Source organism: Microcaecilia unicolor, chromosome 14, assembly GCF_901765095.1.
Source record: "Microcaecilia unicolor chromosome 14, aMicUni1.1, whole genome shotgun sequence".
Lineage (NCBI taxonomy): Eukaryota > Metazoa > Chordata > Amphibia > Gymnophiona > Siphonopidae > Microcaecilia > Microcaecilia unicolor.
Window position 1 is genome coordinate 25,798,848 of NC_044044.1, and position 24,711 is coordinate 25,823,558.

The following is a 24,711-nucleotide window of genomic DNA, read 5'->3' on the forward strand; positions in this document are numbered from 1 at the left end:
ATGGAAAACCAGACGACAGTGACTGAATTTATTCTGCGAGGATTTCCAGGCCACTGGCATGTTCGCATCTTGCTCTTTCTATTATTTCTGTTTGTTTACATTTTAACTCTAACTGGCAACTTTATCATCACCGCAGTGATACTGTCTGACCATCACCTTCATAAGCCCATGTACTGCTTCATCTGTAATTTCTCCATTGCAGAAATATGGTACATAACAGCTACTGTCCCCAAAATGCTATCCGGCTTCCTAATTGAACGAGACACGATATCCTTTACTGGATGCTTTCTTCAGTTTTACTTCTTTTTCTCTCTGGGGGCTACTGAATGTCTCATCTTAACCACCATGGGATACGACCGATATTTAGCAATCTGTAATCCACTCCGTTATTCCACAATCATGAACAGCAGAACTTACATCAGCCTTGCTGCATTCTGTTGGATAACTGGGTTTACGATTAATATGGTACCCATCATTTTGATTTCAAACTTACCTTTCTGTGGCCCTAATGAAATAAACCATTTCTTCTGTGATCCTAACTCTTTGATGGAATTATCGTGCTCCAGGTCCCACACTATTGAAATTATCTGTTACACTTACACTTCCATACTAATCCTTTCTACATTCTTCTTAATTATGGTGTCTTATCTGAACATCTTATTAGCAATATTAAGGATCCCTTCCACCACCGGACGTCAAAAGGCCTTTTCCACTTGTGCCTCTCACCTCACTGTAGTATTAATATTTTTTGCTTCTGTTATTTTCATGTACGTGAGACCAACAGCAAAGTACCCATTTGATCTAGATAAAGTGATTGGTGTATTCTATGCCATTTTAGTGCCACTGATAAATCCAGTTATCTATAGTTTGCGAAACAAAGAAGTGATAACAGCTGTGAAGAAAACAATATGGAGTAGGATTGTTCCCAAATGTCTCTCATTAAATCAGTCTGTACAATGATCAACTGAATACAACATTTATTGGTGTGGTTAAGTAAATAGTTGATTATTTGACTAGATATTTGGATTGCTAGTTGGCTGGAGATTTCTTTGAATGACTTATTGGTTGCTCGACATTCTAACGGGGGACGTTATCAAGTTGCATTAGGGCAATGACCTGGATTTTTAGCCTCTTAATGCTACTTAAAGGGTTGTAACGTAGGTTATCTTGCTGTAATGAAGTTATATTTAGGTCAAGACAAGCGAAAAGGAGGAGCAAACCTCACGTGACCATGAGTAACGAACAAAATAGTGAGGTAGAACCGAGGAGGGTATCAAGTAATCTTTATTGGAAACAGCTGAAAAACGACTTGACACGGCCATGTTTTGGCACAAAGGCCTGCCTCAGGGGTCAAGTAGATCTCTGATGTTGTGGTGAAGATTTTTAACAACAAAGAGAAATGTTGTCAAAGTTCTGGCTATAGAAATTCTACAATATCCTCGTTGAGTCAAAAAACACTGAGTTGCAAAGTCGTCCAATTGCCAAAAGTCTTTGATGCAAAAGATGAGGCTACGGGAGGAGTGCAGTTGTGTTGGGGCATTCCTCAAATTTACATACATGGTTATAAAATTTGGGAGAAGGTGACTTCATTTAGGTGTGGATATTTACACCAGGTTTTTAGTGATATAAATGGCCGCACTTAAACGTAGGCACATTCCCTGGCCCTATGCATTATTCTATAAACCACACCTAACTTTAGGCGCAGTTTGAAGAATAGCGCTAAGCCTTTTTTTGGACACATCTATTTTTTAGATTCCATTTACAAAATCTAGCCCTGTATGTATGCTTATTTTACTGACAACCACAGAAGAACAAAAGTCCCCTTTGACCGACAGGTGACAGAGGGTGGTGGTAAATGAAATGCGCTCGGAGGAAAGGAAGGTGAGCAGTTGGGTTCCTCAGGGGTCGGTGCTGGGGCCTATTCTGTTTAATATATTTGTAGGAGATATTGCTGAAGGGCTGGAAGGAAAGGTGTGCCTTTTTGTGGATGATACAAAAATAGCCAATAGAGTGGATACCCTGGAGGGAGTAGAAACGATGAGAAGGGATCTCTGAACATTAGAAGAATGATCGAGGGTCTGCCAAGAAGTGTAGAGTGATGCACTTGGGGTGTGGAAACCCAAAAGAGAGATACCGGATAGGAGGGGAGAGATTAGTAAGCTTGACTCAGGAGAGACATCTTGGGGTGCTGGTGTCAGAGGATCTGAAAGCGATGAAACAATGCGACACGGCAACGGCTGTGGCCAGAAGTATGCTAGGCTGTGTAGAGAGGGGCATAACCTCGAGGAAGTGGTAAATGCAGCAGCGCTGTTGGCAGTCCAGTAGCATGGCTACAGTCCTCTATCATGGATGCACCTCTACCCCTCTGATTCTGCCTCTCCATGCATGTTTCTGATTCCCCCAGTCACAAGTCTGAAGCCAGCCCTGAGTTTCCGACACATCCTGTTGACCACCCTGAGTTCCTGATATATCCCGTTGACAGCCTTGAGTTCCTGATACGTCCCATTCAAAGCCCTGAGTCCCCAATCACAATCCTGAAGACAGCCCTGAGTCCATGATATATCCTAATGACAATCTAGAACTTTTGACATATCCCAAGGCAACCATGAGTCATCAATCACAATCCTGAAGACAGCCCTTAGTCCATGATATATCCTAATGGCAATCTAGAGCTTTTGGAAAATGAAGCAGATCGTTGAAAGTCAAAATGTCTGCCCTCGTCTGCCCTTGTGTAATCTAGAGCTTTTGACATATCCCAAGGCAACCATGAGTCATCAATCCTGAAGACAGCCCTTAGTCCATGATATATCCTAATGACAATCTAGAGCTTTTGACATATCCCAAGGCAGCCATGAGTCATCAATCACAATCCTGAAGACAGCCCTTAGTCCATGATATATCCTAATGACAATCTAGAGCTTTTGACATACTGTATCCCAAGGCAACCATGAGTCATCAATCACAATCCTGAAGACAGCCCTGAGTCCATGATATATCCTGATGACAATCTAGAGCTTTTGACATATCCCAAGGCAACCATGAGTCATCAATCACAATCCTGAAGATAGTAGTTAGTCTCCAACACTGCACCTAACAGCTAGTGGGCAAAAGAACCATTTGGGATGATGGTGCTGGCCAGCAGCAGAGAGTGATTGCTGTGGCTTGGGACCCCCTGAACTACCAGTGAAGCCTCCAACTAGGTCCCAGGGAGGGTCAGGGGATAGGTGAGATATCTGGAGAGTCAAAGTTGTTGTATCATGGGGTGGGGTAGATCCCAGTGAGGGATGTGTTGGGGTCTCAGGACTGTCTTTAGAATTGTGATCAGGGACTCATGGCTGTGACTGGGAATATTAGATGGGAGATCAGAGATATGAGACTTTGACTGGGGGGATTAGCTTGGGGGAAGGACGAAGAAAAGGGGGTGTGCCACCTCTTCAGCTTTATTTATTTTCAGTAAGCAGCACCATATTACATGCAGTGCCAGAAAATGAGGGTGCATTAACTCATTGCTCTGTGTATTAAATGTAGGGAAGATGCAAGACACCCCCCCTGCATTTACTGTGAAGGCTTTGTATTTATCATACTTCAATTTTTGTGTTAAATGTGCAGTAGGTGCAAAGACTACCACACTTTAGTAAAAAGGCCCCCTTTTCACCTTCACAAACATGGCTAGAAAGAGAAAAATTCCAGAGTATTTACAGTTAATTTTCTCATTGAGTTGTAAATATCAGATGATTTCATCATCAAATAGCCAGGCACTGTGCACCCATTTATCGCAAATCAAAACAAAATTAATGACTCCTCCTGTGAACAAATCCCTACTGACACAATACTTAAAACTGAATAAAGGATTGCCATGGGCACCATTATGAATGGTAGATTGTACTGGTCTTGCTACACTCAAGTACTATTAACCAAACTCATGCTTCAGACAGTATGATAATCTCAGAACAACAGAGGTTATTTCGCATTGGTGAATAACCTGAAATATCATTCTACTCTGACAACTGCTGTTAAATCAGTGCTACTACTTCCCATAAGCTCAAATATGTGAAGAGCCACTGCTTTCGTCGATTTAATGAATTTGGTTGAGAAAATAATTATCGTAAGTCATATAGAGGTACTTGCTCAATGAAATGCAGGCATGTATCCGAGTGGGAGTTTAGATGCATAAAGTTGTGTGCACTTGAGACTGGGATGATTTTGAACCATTACTAAAGGAAATCGAAAGACATGTCCTGCCAGCTCAATACCCTATCTCAGGCAAATGGAGGGTTAGTTGATTGTAAATGTTAAATGTTTGCAAGCTGCTGCTTTCGACACTGTTGATCACCAGCTCTTCATTGATATGCTGTCCTCACTTGCATTTTGAGGCACTGTTCTGTCTAGGTTTACTTCTTACCTCTTCCAGGATGAGCATCCTTTATAGAACAGCGCCTTGCAGGGATTCGCGTGCCCAACTGTGAGTGCGAGGACTTATACCAACTGAAACCTGGTCTAAATCCTGGCAAGCAAGTTGAACGCGGGTCCCCGGAATTTTAGTGTACACTCTGGTGGATCCTCCTCCACTTCTGTCCCACTATCAGTTGGTGCAGCTCCAAGGCTCTGTCTTGGGACCTCTTCTCTCTATATACTTGTTCACTAGTGCTCTGATGTCCTCTTGTGGTTTTCAATATCTCTTTATACTGATGACTCACAGATCAACCTTTCCACATCAGACATTTCTGCAGGAATCCAGGCCCAAAACTCAGCCTGCTTGTATGACATTACTCCCTGGATGTCTCATCGCCATCTGACACTGACCATGGCCAAGACTGAGCTTCTCATCTTTCCCCCTAAATCCACCTCTCCTCTTTCCCTGTTCTCTATTTCTGTGGATTGCATTCTCATCCTTCCTGTCTCATCAGCTTGTAACTTTGAGGTAATCTTCTTTCTCTGCACATATCCAACAGGTTGCTAAAACTTGTTGATTCTTTCTGTATAACATCACCAAAATTTGTCCCTTCCTCTCTGAGCACACTGCCAAAACCCTTATTCAGATTCTTATCACTTTCTGCATAGATTACTGTAACTTGCTCCTCACAGGTCTCCCAGTAAAACCATCTCTCTCCCCTTCAATCTGTCCACTAGGGTTGCTAAAATCATATAACCCATCTCTTCAGGTCACTTCATTGGCTCCCTATCTATTTCCATATACAATTCAAACTCTGCACCTCCTCATACCTCTCCTCTCGTATTGCTCCCTATACCCCTCCCCAGTATCTCCGTTCATCTGATAAGTTACTCTTACCTGTACCTTTCTTCACTTCATGGCTACATTACCGCAAGCTAACTGGTTAGCACAGGACTACCACTTGAAAGTACTGCATTCCTGATACACATCCTGTTCACAGCCCTAAATCCCCAGTCACAATCCCAAAGACAGCCCTGAATTCCTGACACATCCCATTGACAGCCTTGAGTTCCTGAGGCATCCCGTTCACAGCCCTGAGTCCCCTTTCACAATTTTGAAGACAGCCCTTGATACATTCTGTTGATATTCTAGAGTTTCTGATATATCACAAAGGCAGCCATGAGTCCTCCTCAGCGGCAAAGCTTTTCCTCTAATCAGCCTACTTTACAAACTTTTCTTCAGAGGAACACGGCTCCAGAGACGCCGGGGAACAGCCCGCTGGTCTGTTCTGGGGTGAATGGAGACCCCGTATCGCTCCCAGGGCTTGAGCTTTCGCTCAGCCCCAATGTAAGAACTCCTCCTCATCAACCATCGGGTTGTAGTACTCCTCGGATGGCGTCTTCTATCCCGAAACCCACAAGTGGAACGGGGGAAGAGAGTTTGAAGGTGCAGCTAACCGGAGCAGTCCGGACCGAGGGAGACCTAAACAACCAGGCTGATAGAGTAGTTTTATCTACTCCCAGAACACCAAAAGAAACTCCAGTCGTGAGGAAGGAACATGAACTTTCTCCTACTAATACAGAGGTAACAACGACTTCTTTTCCTATATTATTGGATAAACCAAGTGAAGTAACGCTGGAGAGTTTATGGACATTAATTGTAGAGCTGGGAAAAGTATTTTCTCCACAGGTTAAAAAACTGACTCAAGATTTATCTGTATTAGAGCAAAAGACTAAAGATATTGAGTCAAAAATGGATATAATAGTAAATAAAAATAAGGAATATGAAAATGAAGTTAAAAAGTCACAATCACATCAAGAATGTATGACTAGAGATTTAATATTCCTTAGAAGAAAAACTGAATCGTTGGAAAATGCTATAAGAAATAATAATCTTCGTTTCTTGAATTTCCCCAAACAATTTATGACTTCTCCAAGGGATATGCTAAGGAAATACATAAGAGATGTATTGGGAGTTGCCAAGGAGGCCATTCCCCTGGTTTCTCAAATTTACTACTTGCCAACAAAAATGAGAGAGCGTCAGATTGAAGAACTTGATGTCTCAGAGATCCTAGAAGCTTCTGAAAGTGAAACGGTAATACCAGCGACTTTACTTGCAACTGTGGCATTGACGCCAGATAAAAATTGGTTAATGAGACTATTCTTTCAGAACAGGGAAAAAAGTTTCCTTGGACTGAAAATCAGAGTTTTTCCTGATGTGAATAAAGACACTCAGAAGCGTAGACAACAATTTCTTATGATGAAGCCAAGGGTTCTTCATTTGGGGGCGACATTTTTTCTAAGATATCCCTGTAAGTGCGTTGTTAAATATCAGACAAATACGTATATTTTCTTTGATCCACCACAACTCACCGCTTTTTAACATCTAAGGAGCTTGTTGGGAGGGGTGAGAATACTTCAGCGTAAAATAAACTTGAACCTTTTTGGGAATCAGATTCTGCAAATTCCTGTTTTGTTTTTTTAGTTATTTGAACTAAATATCCATATATGTAACATTTTGAATTACCAAATTGTGGACTTGAGGATTACCTGATGAAAATATTTTTCTTTTCTTATGTTTTTCATAAATGTAATACTTTGACTTTATATATTGTTTAACCGAAACCAGGTAACCTTTCTGTACAAGTATTATGCTTGAATGTTATTCAAAACTTATAAATAACATTTAAAAAAAAGAAAATAGCCATCTTCTAAAAAAATATATTGACATTTTCTGTTTTGAAAAAGACTATATTCCCCACTTGAATGTTGGAGATTTTGAGCAAAACGTCCAAGGTTGGACTTAGACGTTATATCGAAAATGCCCCTCCACGCTGTTAAGTGGTGGTTTCAATTACCAGTCAAAATTAGGATGATGATTAATTATGGTGTGTTTCTACAATTCTTAAAGCTCAAAATATATATTAGATAAAAATTGATAATTTAAAATGTAATAAATTTGTAGCTCCTGGGAATGCTCAGTTTATTTCCTGTAAACCACATCGAACTCTATTTGGGGTAATTGCAAGATAGAAGAAATTGAATTCAGTTGAATAACCTCCACAAGGAAGTGGTTATGACACAAATGGCAATGGAATCCCCCCAAAAACATAGGATATACATAGGGACAACTTAGTGGCAAGATGATAGGACTGAAGCCCTGCATGGATTTGCAGATACCCTTCACACATCAGCACTGGGCATCAAAGAAGGGCATTGGAAGAACCTGCATGGAACAGCAGTTGCGATTCTGAAAGATATTAGTATCATTAACTGGATGTCCAAGAAAGATTGGAGATGGTTAAATCCAAAACTTCCATGAACAAGGCTAGACCAAATTTTAACAAGGAAGCATTCCCGAGTGTTGACGGAAATGTTGCTTTTGCCAGAAGTAAAGTTGAAGATGGCCTACCAACAGGTGTGATAAAGACTATCATACTATCTGGTACTGGACATGTTAGAGAGGATATAGAAAGATGGAAAAGGGTATAAGTAGTCAAGTAAAAGATGTGGGTGGAAGAAGTTGGATAGAATGTAAATACAAACATCAATCTCAGCTGCACAGACTGAATGGCCATTTTAGTCCTTATCTGCCATCATTCGCTATATTTAAAATGTAATTTGGTACAAGCAGCTAGCTAGAAACAGAATTAGTTGACAACCCAAGCGTTATCCCTTGTGTGTTCTGAATCATTTTGTGTAAACGTTCCAACATTTTCCTGTCTTCTTCTTCTAGGAGAAAGATGGCATTCTGAAGATGGGAAAGAAGGCATTCTGAAGATGGGAATGGAAAACCAGACACGAGTGACTGAGTTTATTCTGATGGGATTTCCAGGCCACCCCCTTACTCGGGTCTTACTTTTCCTACTCTTTCTAGTTTTCTACATTTTAACTCTAACTGGAAACTTTATCATTACTGCAGTGATACTATGTGACCGTCACCTTCACAAGCCCATGTACGTCTTCATTGGTAACTTCTCTTTTGTAGAAATATGGTACACTACAACAACTGTCCCTAAATTACTATCTGGTTTCCTAATTGAACGAGACACTATATCCTTTGCTGGATGCTTTCTGCAATTGTACTTCTTCTTCTCCCTGGGGGCTACTGAATGTCTCATCTTAACCACCATGGGATACGACCGATATTTAGCAATCTGTAATCCACTCCGTTATTCCACAATCATGAATAGCAAAGTTTACACCAACCTCGCTCTATCCTGTTGGATAACTGGATTTATGATTTACGTCATCCCCATAGTTTTGATTGCAAACTTACCTTTTTGTGGTCCTAATGAGATAAACCATTTCTTTTGTGATGCTAGTCCCTTGCTGGAATTATCATGTTCCCAGTCCCACACAATTGAAATAATCTGCTACACTTACACTTCCATACTAATCTTTTCTATATTCTTCTTAATTATGGTGTCTTATATGAATATCTTATTAGCAATACTAAGGATCCCATCCACCACCGGACGTCAAAAGGCCTTTTCCACTTGTGCCTCTCACCTCATTGTAGTATTAATATTTTTTGCTTCTATTATTTTCATGTACGTGAGACCAACAGCAAAGTACCCATTTGATCTAGATAAAGTGATTGGTGTATTCTATGCCATTTTAGTGCCACTGATAAATCCGGTTATCTATAGTTTAAGAAACAAAGAAGTGATAAGAGCATTGAAGAAAACAATGTGGAGTAGGATCGGTTTCCCCAAAATGTCTCATTAAATCAGTCTGCACAGTGATTAATTGATTTTTAGTTGACTACTTTATTGGGGATGGTTAGGTAAATAGTTGATTGTTGAATCTCTGCATATCGCTCACTGCACTGTTGACTCAGGACTGGCCCTAATAATTTTCAACATCTTTTGGTCTAATTCATAACTTGATTTCATTCGGTTCCTTTAACCTGGTGACATCCAGTTATTGAGAATATTGACCCTCTAACTCGTGATCAGAGTCTTCTTAATCACTGTCATGAGGTAGTCGTCAGATGGTTTATTGGCAGTCATCTTAAACTGAATCTTCTTAAATCTGCCACAATGTGGATTACCAGTAGACTCCTTCAACCAAACATTGCACCACTGCTAGCTGGCTCTTCAATTTCTATCGAAGATGCTTTCATAATTCTTAGTGTTACTGTTGACGTTAAACTGGACTTTTCATCTCAGATGGTAAAGGTATGTGGGGTTTTTTAGCTCTTAGGTCCATCTGGTCTATGAAATATTTCCTAGATATTTTGGCTCTACCTACATTGATACATGCTACAGTGATTTCTCGATTAGACTATTGTAACTCAGTCTACAGCAAACTTAAAATCTTGGAGTTAAAGAAACTGCAAAACATCCATTGGCCATCAGTATCATATAGTTTCATCCGGTTCAAGATTATACTTCTCACCCGCAAAGGGGGAAATTCTACAACTTGACACCTCCATTTAAGTGCCCTCTGTGCATGCATTAGGAGCTTATTCTAAAAAGTAATGTAGATGACTAGATTTCATTACAGAATGCAAGCATAACCTGGTATGTGCGTACCTAGCATTCGCTGCTCACACTTACACCTACTATAGAGCTGGTGTATGTGTAAGCGCTTGTAGTCTTCTGGGCCAATATTCAGACCACAGGAATGACCAGCATTGAATATCCGGTTTATTTTTAGCCAGTTTAAAGTTAACTGGCTAAGTCGATATCCAAAGATAGCCAGTTATTTTTAAACCATCTATAGCTATACCAGCTATTTAAGCAAGCCAATGTGGCCACTTAAAATAGCTGGATATGAGTTGAATATTCAGGAATAACCAGCTATATTGCGCAATATGCCGGTTATCTCCTAGGCGCTAATTGGGAATATTCAGCGGGGATAACTGGTTATCCCCCACGAAATATTGCCAGATAGCTGGTTAAGTGCCACTTAACTAGCCAGGTTAACTGCTGGTTAAATGGTTTTGAGTATCAGGGGGTGTAAGTTTTGTATGTAAGTAGAAGCTCTACCTATGTCTTACCCATGCATCCCTGTGCCCATCCTCTTGCAAATGCGTACTATGGAAGTTTAGTGGGTATTTGCAAAATAGTGCTTAAGCAGCATAATAGTACATAGACATCTATATTCTAGTGTTCTAAACATTTATACTCGAGGGCTGGATTCAGTAAATAGCCACTAGGAGAAATCTAGACATCGGGCTTTCTAAAAAGAGTGACCCAGGATAAGCACCCTTTCTAGAATAGCACCTAGAGGGGATTCATGCACCCAACTTGGGACACAAAGACTTATGCCAACTGAAACTGGGTGTTTTAGTAAAATGGTCAAAGACCGAAGAGTCCATCAGATGTGAAGGAAAGTCACTTCAATTTATTCATTAAATAATATAAAATGGAACAGTCCATGATTCACATAAAAGCTCACAACTCAAGAAACATGACATAAACGCCTACATCAGGAGTCAAATACTCCAACTCTTTGTATCAATGCTGAGAGTGTGTACTGTAAAGAAGAAAGTGAAGCACACTTTCACCTCTGAAAAGTGCTTTCCATCACATGTTGCCTTGTCTGTAGTCTATATATTTGGTATTGACAGGGTCCGCTAACGTGGACTAGGCACTTGCCTAGGGCAGCAGAGTTCGGGGCAGTGGCTTGGCTCCAGCACACAAGAGTCTTCCCATTGCTGGGCCTGTCACTGCTGCTGCCTCTCCCTTCTCCCTCACCAACCCAAAGCTTTAAAAAGTCAGTGTTGAGCAGCATCACCACCTCCAAGACAGACTCTGTCAGAGGGGGAGAGAACACAGGGTCCTCACAGAGTAAAATCTTTTATAACCTTTGAGTCAATGTGAGAGGAAGTAGGGTGTCTTGGTAGATGCCCAAAAGAGGAAAGGGGAAGGAAGGAAGGAGGGAGATGCTAGACATGGGGTTGGGGGAGGTAGGGAAAGGAAGATGAAATGCCAGCCACTCTCCACTCTCGTCTCTCCCTATGCCCCCCTCGGGTACTCCGCTGTGTAGATAAATCTCTCTTATCTGTCCCCTTCTGCTCTACTGCTAATTCTAGACTCTGTTCCTTTTGTCTTGCTGCACCTCAACGCCTGGAATAGACTTCCCGAGCCTGTGCGTCTAGCCCCGTCCTTGGCCGTTTTCAAATCCAAACTTAAAGCCCACCTCTTTACCACTGCTTTTGACCCCTAACAACTACTCACTTGCCCTGTCCTTTATCCTCACCTATTTATTCCCTTACCCTTAATCGTTCTGTCTGTCTGCCTGTCTTATCTAGATTGTAAGCTCTTTGAGCAGGGACTGTCTTTTTGTGTATGGTGTACAGCACTGCATATGCCTTGTAGCGCTATAGAAATGATAAATACTAGTAGTAGGAGAAGGGGAGATGCTGACCATGAGGGCGGAGGTAGAGAGAGGGGAGGTAGAAAGGAGAAAGGGAAATGCTGGCAACTTGGGGGCACAGAGAGTCAAAGGGGAGACGCTTACCTACAGGGGAGTGGGGTCATAGCCCTTTGAGCCATTCCTAGGGCATCTGCTATCCATGAGCCAGGTCTGAGTTTTGAGCTCTTATCCAATAACATTTTTACTTAATCCTTGTGCTGCACCAGTTTTACATATCTCAGCCTGCAAGAACTTACATTAATTTCAGAGCTTAACCATCATTATTTGAACTTTCATTTGCCCATAAACTTAAAACACACAAAGAGTTCATATGAGCTTTTCAGGATTTTTTTTTCCACTGCACAGTTTCTCCCAAGATTTTAATTTTTAGTTAAAACATTTAAATTATTTTAATAACATGAGACCCTGCCTATGGACAGTCTTTAAAAAAGTGTATCTGGGTTTTTTTTTCCCCATGGACTAATTTCCCCAAAGTAGTGCTAGATCTCCCTCATATTACTACTACTACTACTTAACATTGCTAGAGCGCTACTAGGGTTACACAGCGCTGTACAATTTAACAAAGAGAGACAGTCCCTGCTCAAAGAGCTTACAATCTAATAGACAAGTGAACGGTCGGTCCGATACGGGCAGTCAAATTGGGGCAGTCTGGATTCACTGAATATTTGAATTTTCATTTGTAAATGCATTTTTATGTATGCATTTATTTTAAAATACGTATACAAAAAGTTTTATTAAGTGGTTTATAAAAAGCATATGAAAAATGTAAGCAAAATACACGAAACTCAAATATAAAATGGAAGTAATTAAAATATAATTTTAAAACATTTTTTGTTTTTTGCAGGCTTTAATATGGTATGATAAATGTCTGTTTCTGGAAGCTATATGCATTTTACCTGTCTCCAAAAAGCAATTATAGCTCTTGATAGTAAGTGACAGTAAATTCCATAACTCAGATGCAGCCCCTGAGGAAATCCAAGCACATGTCTTACTTTTCCTAACCGGCATAAATGAGGGTGCTACAAAGAACCTATGAAGGTAGACACCTATAGGCTGGGAGGACTCATGGTATTAGAAATGAAAATAGACAATGTGGAGACTTCTCTTGCACTAGGTTAAGCATGAACATTATCAGCTTATATTTTTGAATATTGCCTATCACTAAGCTTTCAAAAGAATTTAAAGACTGAATAGTATGAAGAGACAGATGCACTCTGAGTTGAGTGGTTTTCGTTCTCAAAGTCATGAACTGAATTTTATCTTAGGAAGTCTTTCAGTTGAGTCACAGTATCATTATAAAACTGTGGAAGTTGTGTTCTATGAATTGACCAATTTCCGCAAACTATCGACAAGATATATCATAAAGATCAACATGTGTAACTGTAAAATCTTTAAAACTTCCAGATTTGTCTTATAATGTCTTTCTGCTTCAACACCATCATGTATTTCACCACCATGTAACACAAAACCCTCTGTAAACCAAATGTATATTCACTTCTATTTCCAGTATCCATGATGAATTGTAAGCCACATTGAGCCTGCAAAGAGGTGGAATACAAATGCAATAAAATAAATAATATTCTGTAAACGCAGGAGAGAAAAACCAAAGTACACTCATGCCAGAGCAGGGAACGGAAGCCCAAGAAGCCTTCAAGATAGGGGACGTCAACTCAAGTTTATTAGACAGACCCAACATAGTCCATGTTTCGGCAGAAACTGACTGCATCAGGGGTCTTGAGACAGTGCACAAATGTCCAAGAATTGAATAAATTAGCAATGGAAAAATACCACAAATACAGCCAGTTCCCAGCTTTGTACCAAAGCGGTTTGATTTGATACTTAGAATACTGCTGTATTGGTGTTACTTTTTAGCGTCTTCAGATTGAGCAGTGTTCCATCGCTAACTTATGCAATTCTGGAACATTTGTACACTGTCTGAAGACCCACGACACAGGCAGTTTCTGCCAAAACACAGACAGTGTCAGTTATGTCTAATAAACTTGAGTTGATGTCCCCCTTCTTGAAAGCTCCTTCTGCTTCTGTTCCCCCTTCTATAATATTTTGATGTATCATGGATACCCACACATTACATGTATCTTCAGTGTGTTTCTTCTAGCAAAAAGAGGTGCCGATACTCAAATGTCAGGCCACCCTTCAGGGGTGGGGTGATCACTGAGGGACCCACCCCACAATAGCCAGGGCCCCTGCAACCAGTCACAGAATCTATGACAAGGCAGAATTGGTGTGTAGAGACTGAGCTCTTTCATTAAAACTTGGGGACCATGGCTCAATTTTAGCAAACAATGGAAAAGGTGCCGGTACTCAGTACCCCCAAGTACCCCCCTCAAAAAAAGCCCTGTGTATCTTACATTTCCAATACACCCCATTCTGTCTTGTCAGTAATTAATTTTTGCAAATGATCATGACCTCATAAGAATGAGACAGTACCTTTAATGAACTGGAGGAACACCATGGAATTAAAATTACTTTGGTTAATATTTTTTAATGGTGCAAGACGCGGGCTGATTTAGACACAGATATGCAGTGCTGGCCCTTATCCATTGCCTGTATAACATCTGTGTATGTCCTGACTCTGCCCCCGGACCACCCTGGCACTAAAGTGATAGTGACAGTGAAAATCTGAATATGGCCCAGCCAGTATGACTTATCAAAGGAAAAGCCTCTTCTACTTCTTTCACTGAATGTAGAACCATCAGTGATTAACAGAAATAGCAAAATAAAAATGTATTCATTTATTTGCGGTATTTGTAGCCCCCATTTTCCCACACACTAGCAGGCTCAATGTGGCTTACAAGACACCATATTGGGTCGATGTTAAACAAATACAATCAGAAATAGGGTAAGGGAAGGTAGAGGTAGATGGGAACAATAAATGACAAAGGAAATAAGAAATAACATTGTCTTTTAAATCAGTGCAGGGTTGAAGCAGCTAGGCAGATTCAGAAGGGTAGGCCTTACAAAATAAATAGGTCTTTAAAGTTCACTGGAATTCTAGATGGTCATGTATCGCTTTCACTCTTTTTGGTAATGAACAAATTATACAAATGGGGTAGAAGTATATGAAACAAATTTCATTTCATCGAATTTGATCAAACATGAATTTTCATGAATTCATCCCCGTACCTTTTACCCTTTACCATCATCCACAATAAAATACCTTTTGCAAAATAACAGACAAACTAAGGTAGGTGGCAACGGGCTTGCCATGCACCAACCCGGAACCCGCAACCCGCAAGAGACTGGTGGTAGTTCCCACCCTTAGCGTGTGCAATTTCCAGTGCTACAAAAATATTCCCAGCTGTAATCGAGCAGTGCCATAAGCTTCCTGGTTACCATCGGGTTAGCAGGGGAGCCCTTACTGCCTCAGTGGGTGGCAGTAATTGCTTCCCCCTGAAATGGCCGCGCGCCAAATGGTTCAGTTACTACTACTACTACTTATCATTTCTAAAGCGCTACTAGACTTACGCAGAGCTGTACACTTGAACATGAAGAGGCAGTCCCTGCTCGACAGAGCTTACAATCTAATTAGGCCAGACAAACAGGACAAACAAGAGATAAGGGAATATTAAAGTGAGGATGATAAAACAAGGGTTCTGAACAAGTGAATAAGGGTTAGGAGTTAAAAGCAGCATCAAAAAGGTGGTCTTTTAGCTTAGATTTGAAGACGACCAGAGATGGAGCTTCACGTACCGGCTCAGGAAGTCTATTCCAGGAATATGGTGCAGCAAGATAAAAGGAACAGAGTCTGGAGTTACCACACAGCGGTAAAATGGGGCCTCAACGCACATCAAAAGCACATTCAGACGCTAGCGCAGCTCCTTTTTACTGCCACTTAGTCAAAGGACCCCATAGTGACCAAACAGATCAAGAAAAAAATCCAATAAATATGTCTAGTCTAAGAAATTTGGGAGCCTGCTCTTTCTGTGTACTATTTTCCTCAAACCTTTTATCACCTCTTTGTTTCGTAAACTGTAGATGAGAGGGTTCAGCAGAGGCACCAAAATGGCATAGAATATCCCAACTACTTTGTCCAGGTCAAATGGGTACTTTGCTTTAGATCTCACATACATAAAAATAATGGCCGCGTAAAATATTATTACCACAATGAGGTGAGAGGCACAGGTGGAAAAGGCCTTCTGACGTCCTGAAGTGGACGGGATCCTTAGTATGGTTAATATAATGTAAATATATGACACCATGGTTAATAAGAAAGCTGAAAGGATTAATATGGATGTATAAGTGTAACAAATGATTTCAGTGAGATGTGCTTCAGAGCAGGATAATTCAAGTAAAGGACCAGCATCGCAGAAAAAATGGTTGATTTCGTTGGGTCCACAGAAATGCAAGCTAGCTATCAAACTTATAGGTAGCAGATAAATTGTAAATCCAGCTGCCCAGCATGACACAGCCAAGTTGGTACAAACACGGCTGTTCATTATTGTAGAGTAACGGAGCGGATTGCAGATCGCCAAATACCGATCGTATCCCATGGCTGTTAAGACCAGAGATTCAGTAGCTCCCAGGGAGAAGAAAAAGTACAATTGCACAAAACAAGCAGTGAATGAAATCATGTTCTTCTCGGCCAGGAAGCCGGCCAACATTTTAGGGACAGTGGCTGTGGTGTACCATATCTCTAGGAAGGAGAAGTTGCCAATGAAGAAATACATGGGTTTGTGAAGGTGGGGGTTAGAGAATATCACTAAGATAATGATTACATTTCCAGCCAGAGTTAAAATGTAGATTACTAGGAAGAAGTTAAATAGAAGTACATGTAAGTACCAGTGACCCGGAAATCCCAACAAAATAAAAATCATTGTTTGATTTTTCTCATCCATTCCCCAGAGGTTTTGTCCATACTGTAGGAAGATTATATAGACATTAAAAAAAGAATAAAGTTAGAGCTTGTGGTAGTAGACCAATTCAACATTTGTAAAATATAGACTCTTGTACAGCAATGACGTTATTCATAAGTCATATGCGCAATTTATTTGAATACCAAGCCAATTAGTGCCAATAACGGGCTTTTTAACAAGCAATTATTGGCGCTAATTGGAATCAAGTAAGTTGTAGGTGCATAAATTTGAGCACATGATCCACACCTACATTTTACGCAGGTTCCGGAAAAGGGGGCACGCCAATGGGAGGGTCGTGGGTGGTTCGGGGCAGATTGTTGCTGTGGTTTTTGGTTCCAGGCACGTTTATAGAATAAGGGGGTTCAACGTATAGATTTGCACCATGTTTTCGTTGGTGCAAATGGACCTGCCTAAATTTACGCATGGCCCCCTGGGCTTAAGCAGTATTCTATAAACCGTGCATAACTTTAAGCATGGCTCATAAAATAGCGCTCTTTTTGACGCTGATTTTTTTTCCTTTCACTAAGGAAATCATTAAAAACCCACCTCTTCAAAACAAAAGCCTACCCCACCGATCCAACATAAATCCCCACACCCAGCAACACAACATAATCAAAGATCGTACTGGACAACATGCTATCCTCTCCCCTTGACCCCTAACGTCTGACTCACTTCTACCTCATCTGACCACAACACAATCTTGTATTTGTTATCAGCCGAAATGGCAAACGCCTTTACAGTACTTTGTAAGCCACATTGAGCCTGCAAATAGGTGGGAAAATGTGGGATATAAATGTAACAAAAAATAAATACAGGTGCACTGAAAAATGTCCTGCACTAGTGTAGATGCATGTATTGGATGCGAGCAGGTCCATTTTTCAGAGCACCTGCAAAAAAGGCCCTTTTTGCCGAAAATGGACATGGAGCAAAATAAAAATCAGCACGCATCCATTTTGGGCCTGAGACCTTGCTGCCACGCATATTGGACACGCGTAGAAATTAGAATTACTGCCAGAGGCACACGGTAGCTGTGTGGTAGGTCTAATTTGACGCAAATTGTACGCGTCTAGGTGCCTCACGCGTCTTACTGAAAGGGTACCTACATTGGGAACAAGCTCAGTGTCTCAAATGTACTGACGAAAATTATCAATGCAATGAGGAAATCCAACAGGAGGGTCAAAATCAAAATACACTATGTTTTTGAACCGGAAATTTCTGTAGGACGTGGATGTGAATAATTTTCCAGGAAAATTCTTCTACAATTCTGCTCAAATTATGGAGACGAACTGGTCAAGACTCAGATAAGCTTTTTCCTGTTACCCTTTATCCAGTGCGAAAACGTTTTGTACCCATTGGGGTTGTGTGATTGAAATGATTGAATTTTAGGTTTTCTTATTTAGATTTATGGTTTTTGATTTTTGTTTGGACACACACAAATGTTGGTAATTAGAGTAATTTAAGCTTCACAAAAAAACGGAGTTACAATAAGAAAGTAAAAAATGATGTATGGAGCGTGTTAGTGAGCCACATTGCGGTCAGACTCGCTCCATGCCTAATTTAGGTGTTTATTTATTTATTACATTTATGCCCCGCACTTTCCCACAAAAGCAGGTACAATGCGGCTTACATAGTAAACAGAATTACAATTGTTAGAGTCAGGAGAATATTACAGCTGTAATGTAACATAGAATACTACTACTACTACTAATCATTTCTATAGCGCTACTAGATGTACGCAGCGCTGTACACATTATATGCAGGTACTTTCTCTGTCCCTTGAGGGCTCACAATCTGTATCCCTCTGATGCAGCTTCCTGTTTCCGCATAAGCAGGACCAGGTCAGAGGGAGGCTCTGGCCAGCATGAGCACTGAGTATGAGTTGCTACTCGCTCCTGGCAAAGAACTGAAGGCTTCAAAAGGTACCGGAGGGGTGGGGGAATGGAGTTGAGCAACCCGATCACCTGCGGAAGAAGGGAGGGAGAGATGGCGGGAGTCTTCAGCTGGTGGGGCTTGGGGATCCCTGCCAGCCACACTGCAGCTGTGCTATGTGCTACCAACCTTGAATTTTGCACAAGGAATAGAAGGCTTTACTTGACATAAATGGCCGCCGCTAATTCTAGCTGCACGGATAGCCGCTCAGTGTATTCTATACACCGTGTGAAAATTTAAATCTATTCTATAAAGTCCATCTAAATGTAGGCGGACTTTATCGAATACACCTATGTGTATTTTTAATCCGTGCAGATTTTTTAGGCATGATATAGAGAATCTAGTCCGTAAATACCATGTCCCTCCCACGCACCCCCGTTTAGGCACTTAGGGCCCCTTTTTAAAAAAAAACTGTGGCAAAAAAAAGGGGGCTTGCGCTGGTAATGATGCGTGTTTTTGATGCATTTACCGCAGCGGGTAAAAGGCATTTTGAGGGGAAAGCACTTACCCCACCCACCCATTGAGGTGGTGTGTAAGGGCTCCCACGCTAACCCAGCAGTAACCAGACAGTGCGTGACACTGCCCGATTACTGCCAGGTACACGCTGATGCATGCTGGGGTTGGGAACTACCGGCGGTACTTCCCTTTTAGCGAGCGGTAAGCTCGCATTTGGCTTTCTACCACTTTGTAAAAGGACCTCATAATTTCTGTTACACAGCTAATTGTTGCATGACTTTTGTGCACTTTATAGAATTAGGAAGTCAATGCAACTTCCACAATAATAGAACAACAGAAAAGAAAATATACTTCTAATGAACAGCAATTTTTCACTCACCAAAAGCCCTTAAATTCATTAAAATAGTGGCATTTTAATTGAATTGCAATGCAATGCTCGTTTGATTTTTTTTTTCCAACATTCAAGACAGAGGAAAACATGGAACATCGTTTGCTGTGAGCTGCTCAGACATCTTCGATTGATGAGTGGGGTGGAAAATTCTTAAATAAACTGGGAGACTTGATGTGATTATAACGCAAGGCTGTTAAATGGATAGGTCTGCTTTAAAAAACTTTGGTCTGGAACCTTTATATGAAACGGTCCTTGTGGATGACTTCCTAGGCCCCCTGTTGGATTCATTAAGGTTCTCTGTGGATTCTTCCAAGGGTGGTTTTTATTTTGTTTTATGTCTAACGAAGACCTAAGTGCCTGGCCCAAATAATGAGACGAAATGACACAGAAAATAATAAGACAAAATTGTTTCCAACAATTATGTTGATAAGACCAGGGGGATATAGATAATCTTACTTAAGTACAGAACTATCAGGAATAGGTACAGTAAATTGATACGGCAACGAGTTCTTAGGATCCAATCCTCTCTTGATCATGATCTGTTGATGTGACCTAGTGCCAATAGGGTGAATAGCATTGACGTGATTAATGCGCATTAAGTCAACATTAGTACATGAAAGATGTTCTGTGGCTAGTTTTCATCTCTTGCATGGTTTTTAACATTTTAATGAGTTATTTGTTATGCTAATTAGCTCATTTAAATATAGTGCATCTTGTGCTAATAAAATAATATGGGACAATAACATATTTATTTATTTGTAGCATTTGTATCCGCATTTTCCCACCCATTAGCAGGCTCAATGTGGCTTACATAATACCGTCAAGGCGATCGCCAAGTCCAGTAGATATTAAACGAATACAGTTTAAAATAAGGGGCAGGTAAGGTTAGGGTATACATATAGTGAAGATGACTCAAAAAAGGCAGACAATGCTTCGAGCGATCTAAATGTTTATTATGAAGCAACCAAGACTCAATACAGCCGTGTTTCGACCAACAAGGCCTGCACCAGGAGTCTCTTAAATTGCACTGAAACGTCAACTTGGAATGATGTCTATAATCGGTATGAAAAAAACGAACAACGCATAAAGCGCTCTGTGCGCTAAAAGAAGCGAAATCTCACATGAGCTTGTAGGCTGTGTCGAGCCTGGTTTGCTTCATAATAAACATTTAGATCATTTGAAGCATCCTCTGCCTTTTTTGAGTCATCTTCACTGTTGTGTTCTACATTTCCTACTCTGCGAGGATTTGCTTCTTCTGTGTATACGTCGACAATGACATATAGGGGCACCAAAATTTGAGTACCTAGAAAGTGAGGGCTAAGCCAGTATTCACTAAAGGATTTATAGAATACTCACTTAAGTCAGCAAAGATGCGACTAAATGCAGGCACCAGTGGCATAGCCAGAAGGGGGCCTTGGGGACCTCTGCCCCTAAAATTGAGACTCTGTCTTCTGCTTTGGCTGGCACAGGTCCCCACGTCCTGCTAGCAGGAGCCCTCCACCAACCAAAGCCTGCTACATTTTATGGGCCACTGCCACGTTGCACCCCCCCTCACATGCTTGCTTTTTCTGAAACTCTTTCCGAGCACTCTACCAAAACCCTCATCCACACCCTTGTCACCTCTCGTTTAGACTACTGCAATCTGCTTCTTGCTGGCCTCCCACTTAGTCACCTCTCCCCTCTCCAGTCGGTTCAAAACTCTGCCCGTCTCGTCTTCCGCCAGGGTCGCTTTACTCATACTATCCCTCTCCTCAAGTCGCTTCACTGGCTCCCTATCCGTTTTCGCATCCTGTTCAAACTTCTTCTACTAACCTATAAATGTACTCACTCTGCTGCTCCCCAGTATCTCTCCACACTCGTCCTTCCCTACACCCCTTCCCGTGCACTCCGCTCCATGGATAAATCCTTCTTATCTGTTGCCTTCTCCACTACTGCCAACTCCAGACTTCGCGCCATCTGTCTCGCTGCACCCTACACCTGGAATAAACTTCCTGAGCCCCTACGTCTTGCCCCATCCTTGGCCACCTTTAAATCTAGACTGAAAACCCACCTCTTTAACATTGCTTTTGACTCGTAACCACTTGTAACCACTCGCCTCCACCTACCCTCCTCTTCTCCTTCCTGTACACATTAATTGATTTGATTTGCTTACTTTATTTTTTGTCTATTAGATTGTAAGCTCTTTGAGCAGGGACTGTCTTTCTTCTATGTTTGTGCAGCGCTGCGTACGCCTTGTAGCGCTATAGAAATGCTAAATAGTAGTAGTAGTAGTATGTGCAAGAGAAACCTCCCCTCCCCCCATGCATGGGTAAAAACTGAGCAAGAACAGGAAGCTCAGTTTTGTGAAAGGGTCTTGTTCGGCAGCGGCAGCCCAGGAAAAGTGCTGGGCTTCAGCTGAAGGAGAAGGAGGTCTTCTGCTGGTGGGGCTTGCAGCCCTCACCAGCTCAGGTATGTGGGGTTACAAGGGAAGATGGCAAAATTGTGCCCCCCCCCCCATGGTCTCAGGCCCCCGTAAAACCTGAGGTCTGATTATGCCTCTGGTAGGCACAACCATTTAAACTTGCTCTATGCAGGCCTAATTGCTTGCACCTAAATGTATCAGTCACATACATCACTGCCAGTATTCTGTAAAGTGTGAGCCAAAATAATTGGCACACCCCTGACCCTCTCATATTCCACCCATGTGTTTGCCCCCATTGCAGTTGCATGCTATAGGATTTAGGTGCTAACTTCATAGAATAGAGGCATAGCTTTCTAACACATGTAACTGTTAATTAGTGCTAATTAGAGCTAGTTAGCACTAATTAGTGAAACGAACAATTAAGTTGCACTCAAAAGTTCGGTTTTCTATAAAGTGTACGCACATTTTTGCATGCAACAGTGCGCACCATTTATAAAATTAGGGAGTAGTTGCCAATATGACCATTAATGTCAACAATGCTTGCATCAGCATAATTAGGATTACCATATTTTGTCCCCCAAAAGGGAGGACACATGCCCCGCCCCTTTCACGCCCCACCCTGCCCCTGTCACATTTTCCCCTCCCCCCTGTCACACATCCTGTCACTCCCCCTCCCCGTCACCCTCCTCCCCTTACCTTACTACTGCCCTGGTGGTCTAGTGACCTCTTCGGGCAGGAAAGAGCAAGGACTTCTGGGACCCGTAGTTCTGGGCTCATCTGCTTCACTGGGGAGTCTGTGGGGCTTGCCTTGTCACACATGCGATATAACCGACTATCCACCGATTTTTAAACCAGGTTTGGTGGTCTGATTTGGCCATGTCAATACCTGGTATATCTTTGGCTAGTTTAAAGATAGCCGACTATGTCTGAGTATTGACATAACATGTTATCTTCAAAACAGCCAAAAACAACCTAGATATTTAATGTCGGTCAACGGAAACAGCCCGGCATTGAATATCCGGGTTCAGCGAGGACTGCGGAGACTGCCTTGCTATCTCCTATAGTCCGAATATCAAGGCCACAGAGTTGTTTATATTGTAATTATTTTGAAGAAATATTAGAAGGATACCGCTTTTTGGGGAACTAATTTAACATGAATGCACATTTCTACTCTCTAAGCTATGCGGGACTCTGCCACCCAGGTTCGTACCTATGAGGCTGGTGCATCAGTATCACAGTTTCAATCACAAGAGGTGAGAAGGTCCTCTGGGAATGCTAAAGAACTTGCCTGCCCCTCGTAATTGAAACTTCTCCTCCACTGCTAACTCCAGGCTTTGCTCCTTTTCTCTCGCTGTACCTTATGCCTGGAATAGACTTCCTGGACCTATACGTCTAGACCCATCTCTACCGGTTTTCAAATCCATGCTGAAAACCCACCTTTTCACTGCTGCTTTTTAGCTCCCGTTACTTCCCTCACCCGTAACTGTCTTGTCTGTCTGTATTACTTAGATTGTAAGCTCTTTTGAGCAGGGACTGTCTCTTTGTATCAGGTGTTCAGCGCTGCGTGCTTCTGGTAGCGCTATACAAATGATAATAATAATAATAAACTGTAATATTTATGCATGGTTCCAAATAGCAGGAGCAATGGTGGGTGATGGACTACAATGCATCTTAAAGGGAACTTTGATCACAACCTAAAGTGCAACATTTTCTCTAATATTCGTTTTTGTATGGCTCCCTTAACTTCCTTACTCCTCAAGCTGTAAATAAGAGGGTTTAACATTGGGTTAATCAGGCAATAAATCACAGCAAAAATTCTCTCATCTGCATAGCCTACACTTGGTTGTAAATAGACAAGCATGGTAGTCCCGTAGAATAAGGTCACAGCAGTGAGGTGAGAGGCACACGTTGAGAAAGCCTTACTTCTCCCATCTTTGGAGTTCATTCTCAGCACGGTGGAGAGAATGTAAATGTAAGAGGAAAGAATGATCAGGAACGGGATGAGTAGGAAAACCACAGATGCTGCGAATCTGACTATGTCGTTAAAATAAGTGTCAGTACAAGACAACTTCAGTACGGGTGAAATATCACAGAAGAAGTGATGGATTATGTTAGACTTACAGAAAGGTAAGCTTAATATGAACGTGATCTGGCCAAACTGCAAGACAATGCACATCGTCCAGGACCCCACAGCCAAATAAACACACCTTTTATTACTCATAACAGTAGAGTAACGCAGAGGGTTACATATTGCGACATAGCGATCATAGGCCATTATACCCAGAAGCACGCACTCCTCACTGCCGAAAAAAAAGAAAAAGTACATTTGCAAGGCACACCCCAAGAATGAGATGCTTCTGTCCTCAGCCAAGAGATTCGCCAGTGTTCTGGGGATAGTGACTGTTGTAAAACAGATCTCCAGGAAGGACAAATTTCTGAGGAAGAAGTACATGGGCGTATGAAGGACAGGATCCACTGTGAGGGTGATAAAGACGAGCAGGTTTCCCAACACGGCGAGTATGTAGAAGAGAAGTAACATCACAAAAAGGAATTGCTGCATCCGCTGAGACAAATCCGAGAATCCCAAGAGGATGAATCCAGCAACAAGGGTTTGATTTTCCACAGACATCCCTTCACTATATACAACCTGAAGAAAAAAGAAAGAAAGAACACAGCTTGCTAGGGTAGAGTTCCATTACCTATTCCCGCTGTTTATAAAGCCGTGCTCGCGGCTGACGAGCAGCAATGCCAACACAGCCCATTCATAATGTGGTGGAGTGGAGGAGTGGCCTAGTGGTTAAAGCACAGGTCTTGCAATCCAGAGGTGGCCAGTTCAAATCCCACTGCTGCTCCTTGTGATCTTGGGCAAGTCACTTAAC

General features: G+C 41.6%; 4 protein-coding genes across 4 annotated transcripts; 2 read left to right on the plus strand and 2 right to left on the minus strand.

Annotated features, from left to right (window-relative positions):
• On the plus strand, nt 1–960 carry LOC115457186 (olfactory receptor 6N2-like). Its single transcript, XM_030186611.1, has one exon. The coding sequence runs from the start codon at nt 1–3 to the stop codon at nt 958–960; it is 960 nt and encodes a 319-aa protein (XP_030042471.1).
• Nucleotides 961–8,172: 7,212 nt separating this feature from the next.
• LOC115457187 (olfactory receptor 11H2-like) lies at nt 8,173–9,123 on the plus strand. The gene has a single exon (XM_030186612.1). It carries the CDS (start codon nt 8,173–8,175, stop codon nt 9,121–9,123), a length of 951 nt encoding a protein of 316 aa, XP_030042472.1.
• A 6,569-nt stretch (nt 9,124–15,692) lies between these two features.
• Nucleotides 15,693–16,637, minus strand: LOC115457188 (olfactory receptor 6F1-like). The gene has a single exon (XM_030186613.1). The coding sequence runs from the start codon at nt 16,635–16,637 to the stop codon at nt 15,693–15,695; it is 945 nt and encodes a 314-aa protein (XP_030042473.1).
• Nucleotides 16,638–23,519: 6,882 nt separating this feature from the next.
• Nucleotides 23,520–24,473, minus strand: LOC115458090 (olfactory receptor 10A7-like). The gene has a single exon (XM_030187910.1). It carries the CDS (start codon nt 24,459–24,461, stop codon nt 23,520–23,522), a length of 942 nt encoding a protein of 313 aa, XP_030043770.1. The 5' UTR covers nt 24,462–24,473.
• Nucleotides 24,474–24,711: the final 238 nt, after the last annotated feature.

Excerpts from the sequence above, each read along its gene's own strand:
- LOC115457187 (XM_030186612.1), top strand. The coding sequence starts at position 8,173 with ATGGGAATGGAAAACCAGACACGAGTGACTGAGTTTATTCTGATGGGA.
- LOC115457186 (XM_030186611.1), top strand. The coding sequence starts at position 1 with ATGGAAAACCAGACGACAGTGACTGAATTTATTCTGCGAGGATTTCCA.
- LOC115458090 (XM_030187910.1), bottom strand. The coding sequence starts at position 24,461 with ATGTCTGTGGAAAATCAAACCCTTGTTGCTGGATTCATCCTCTTGGGA.
- LOC115457188 (XM_030186613.1), bottom strand. The coding sequence starts at position 16,637 with ATGGATGAGAAAAATCAAACAATGATTTTTATTTTGTTGGGATTTCCG.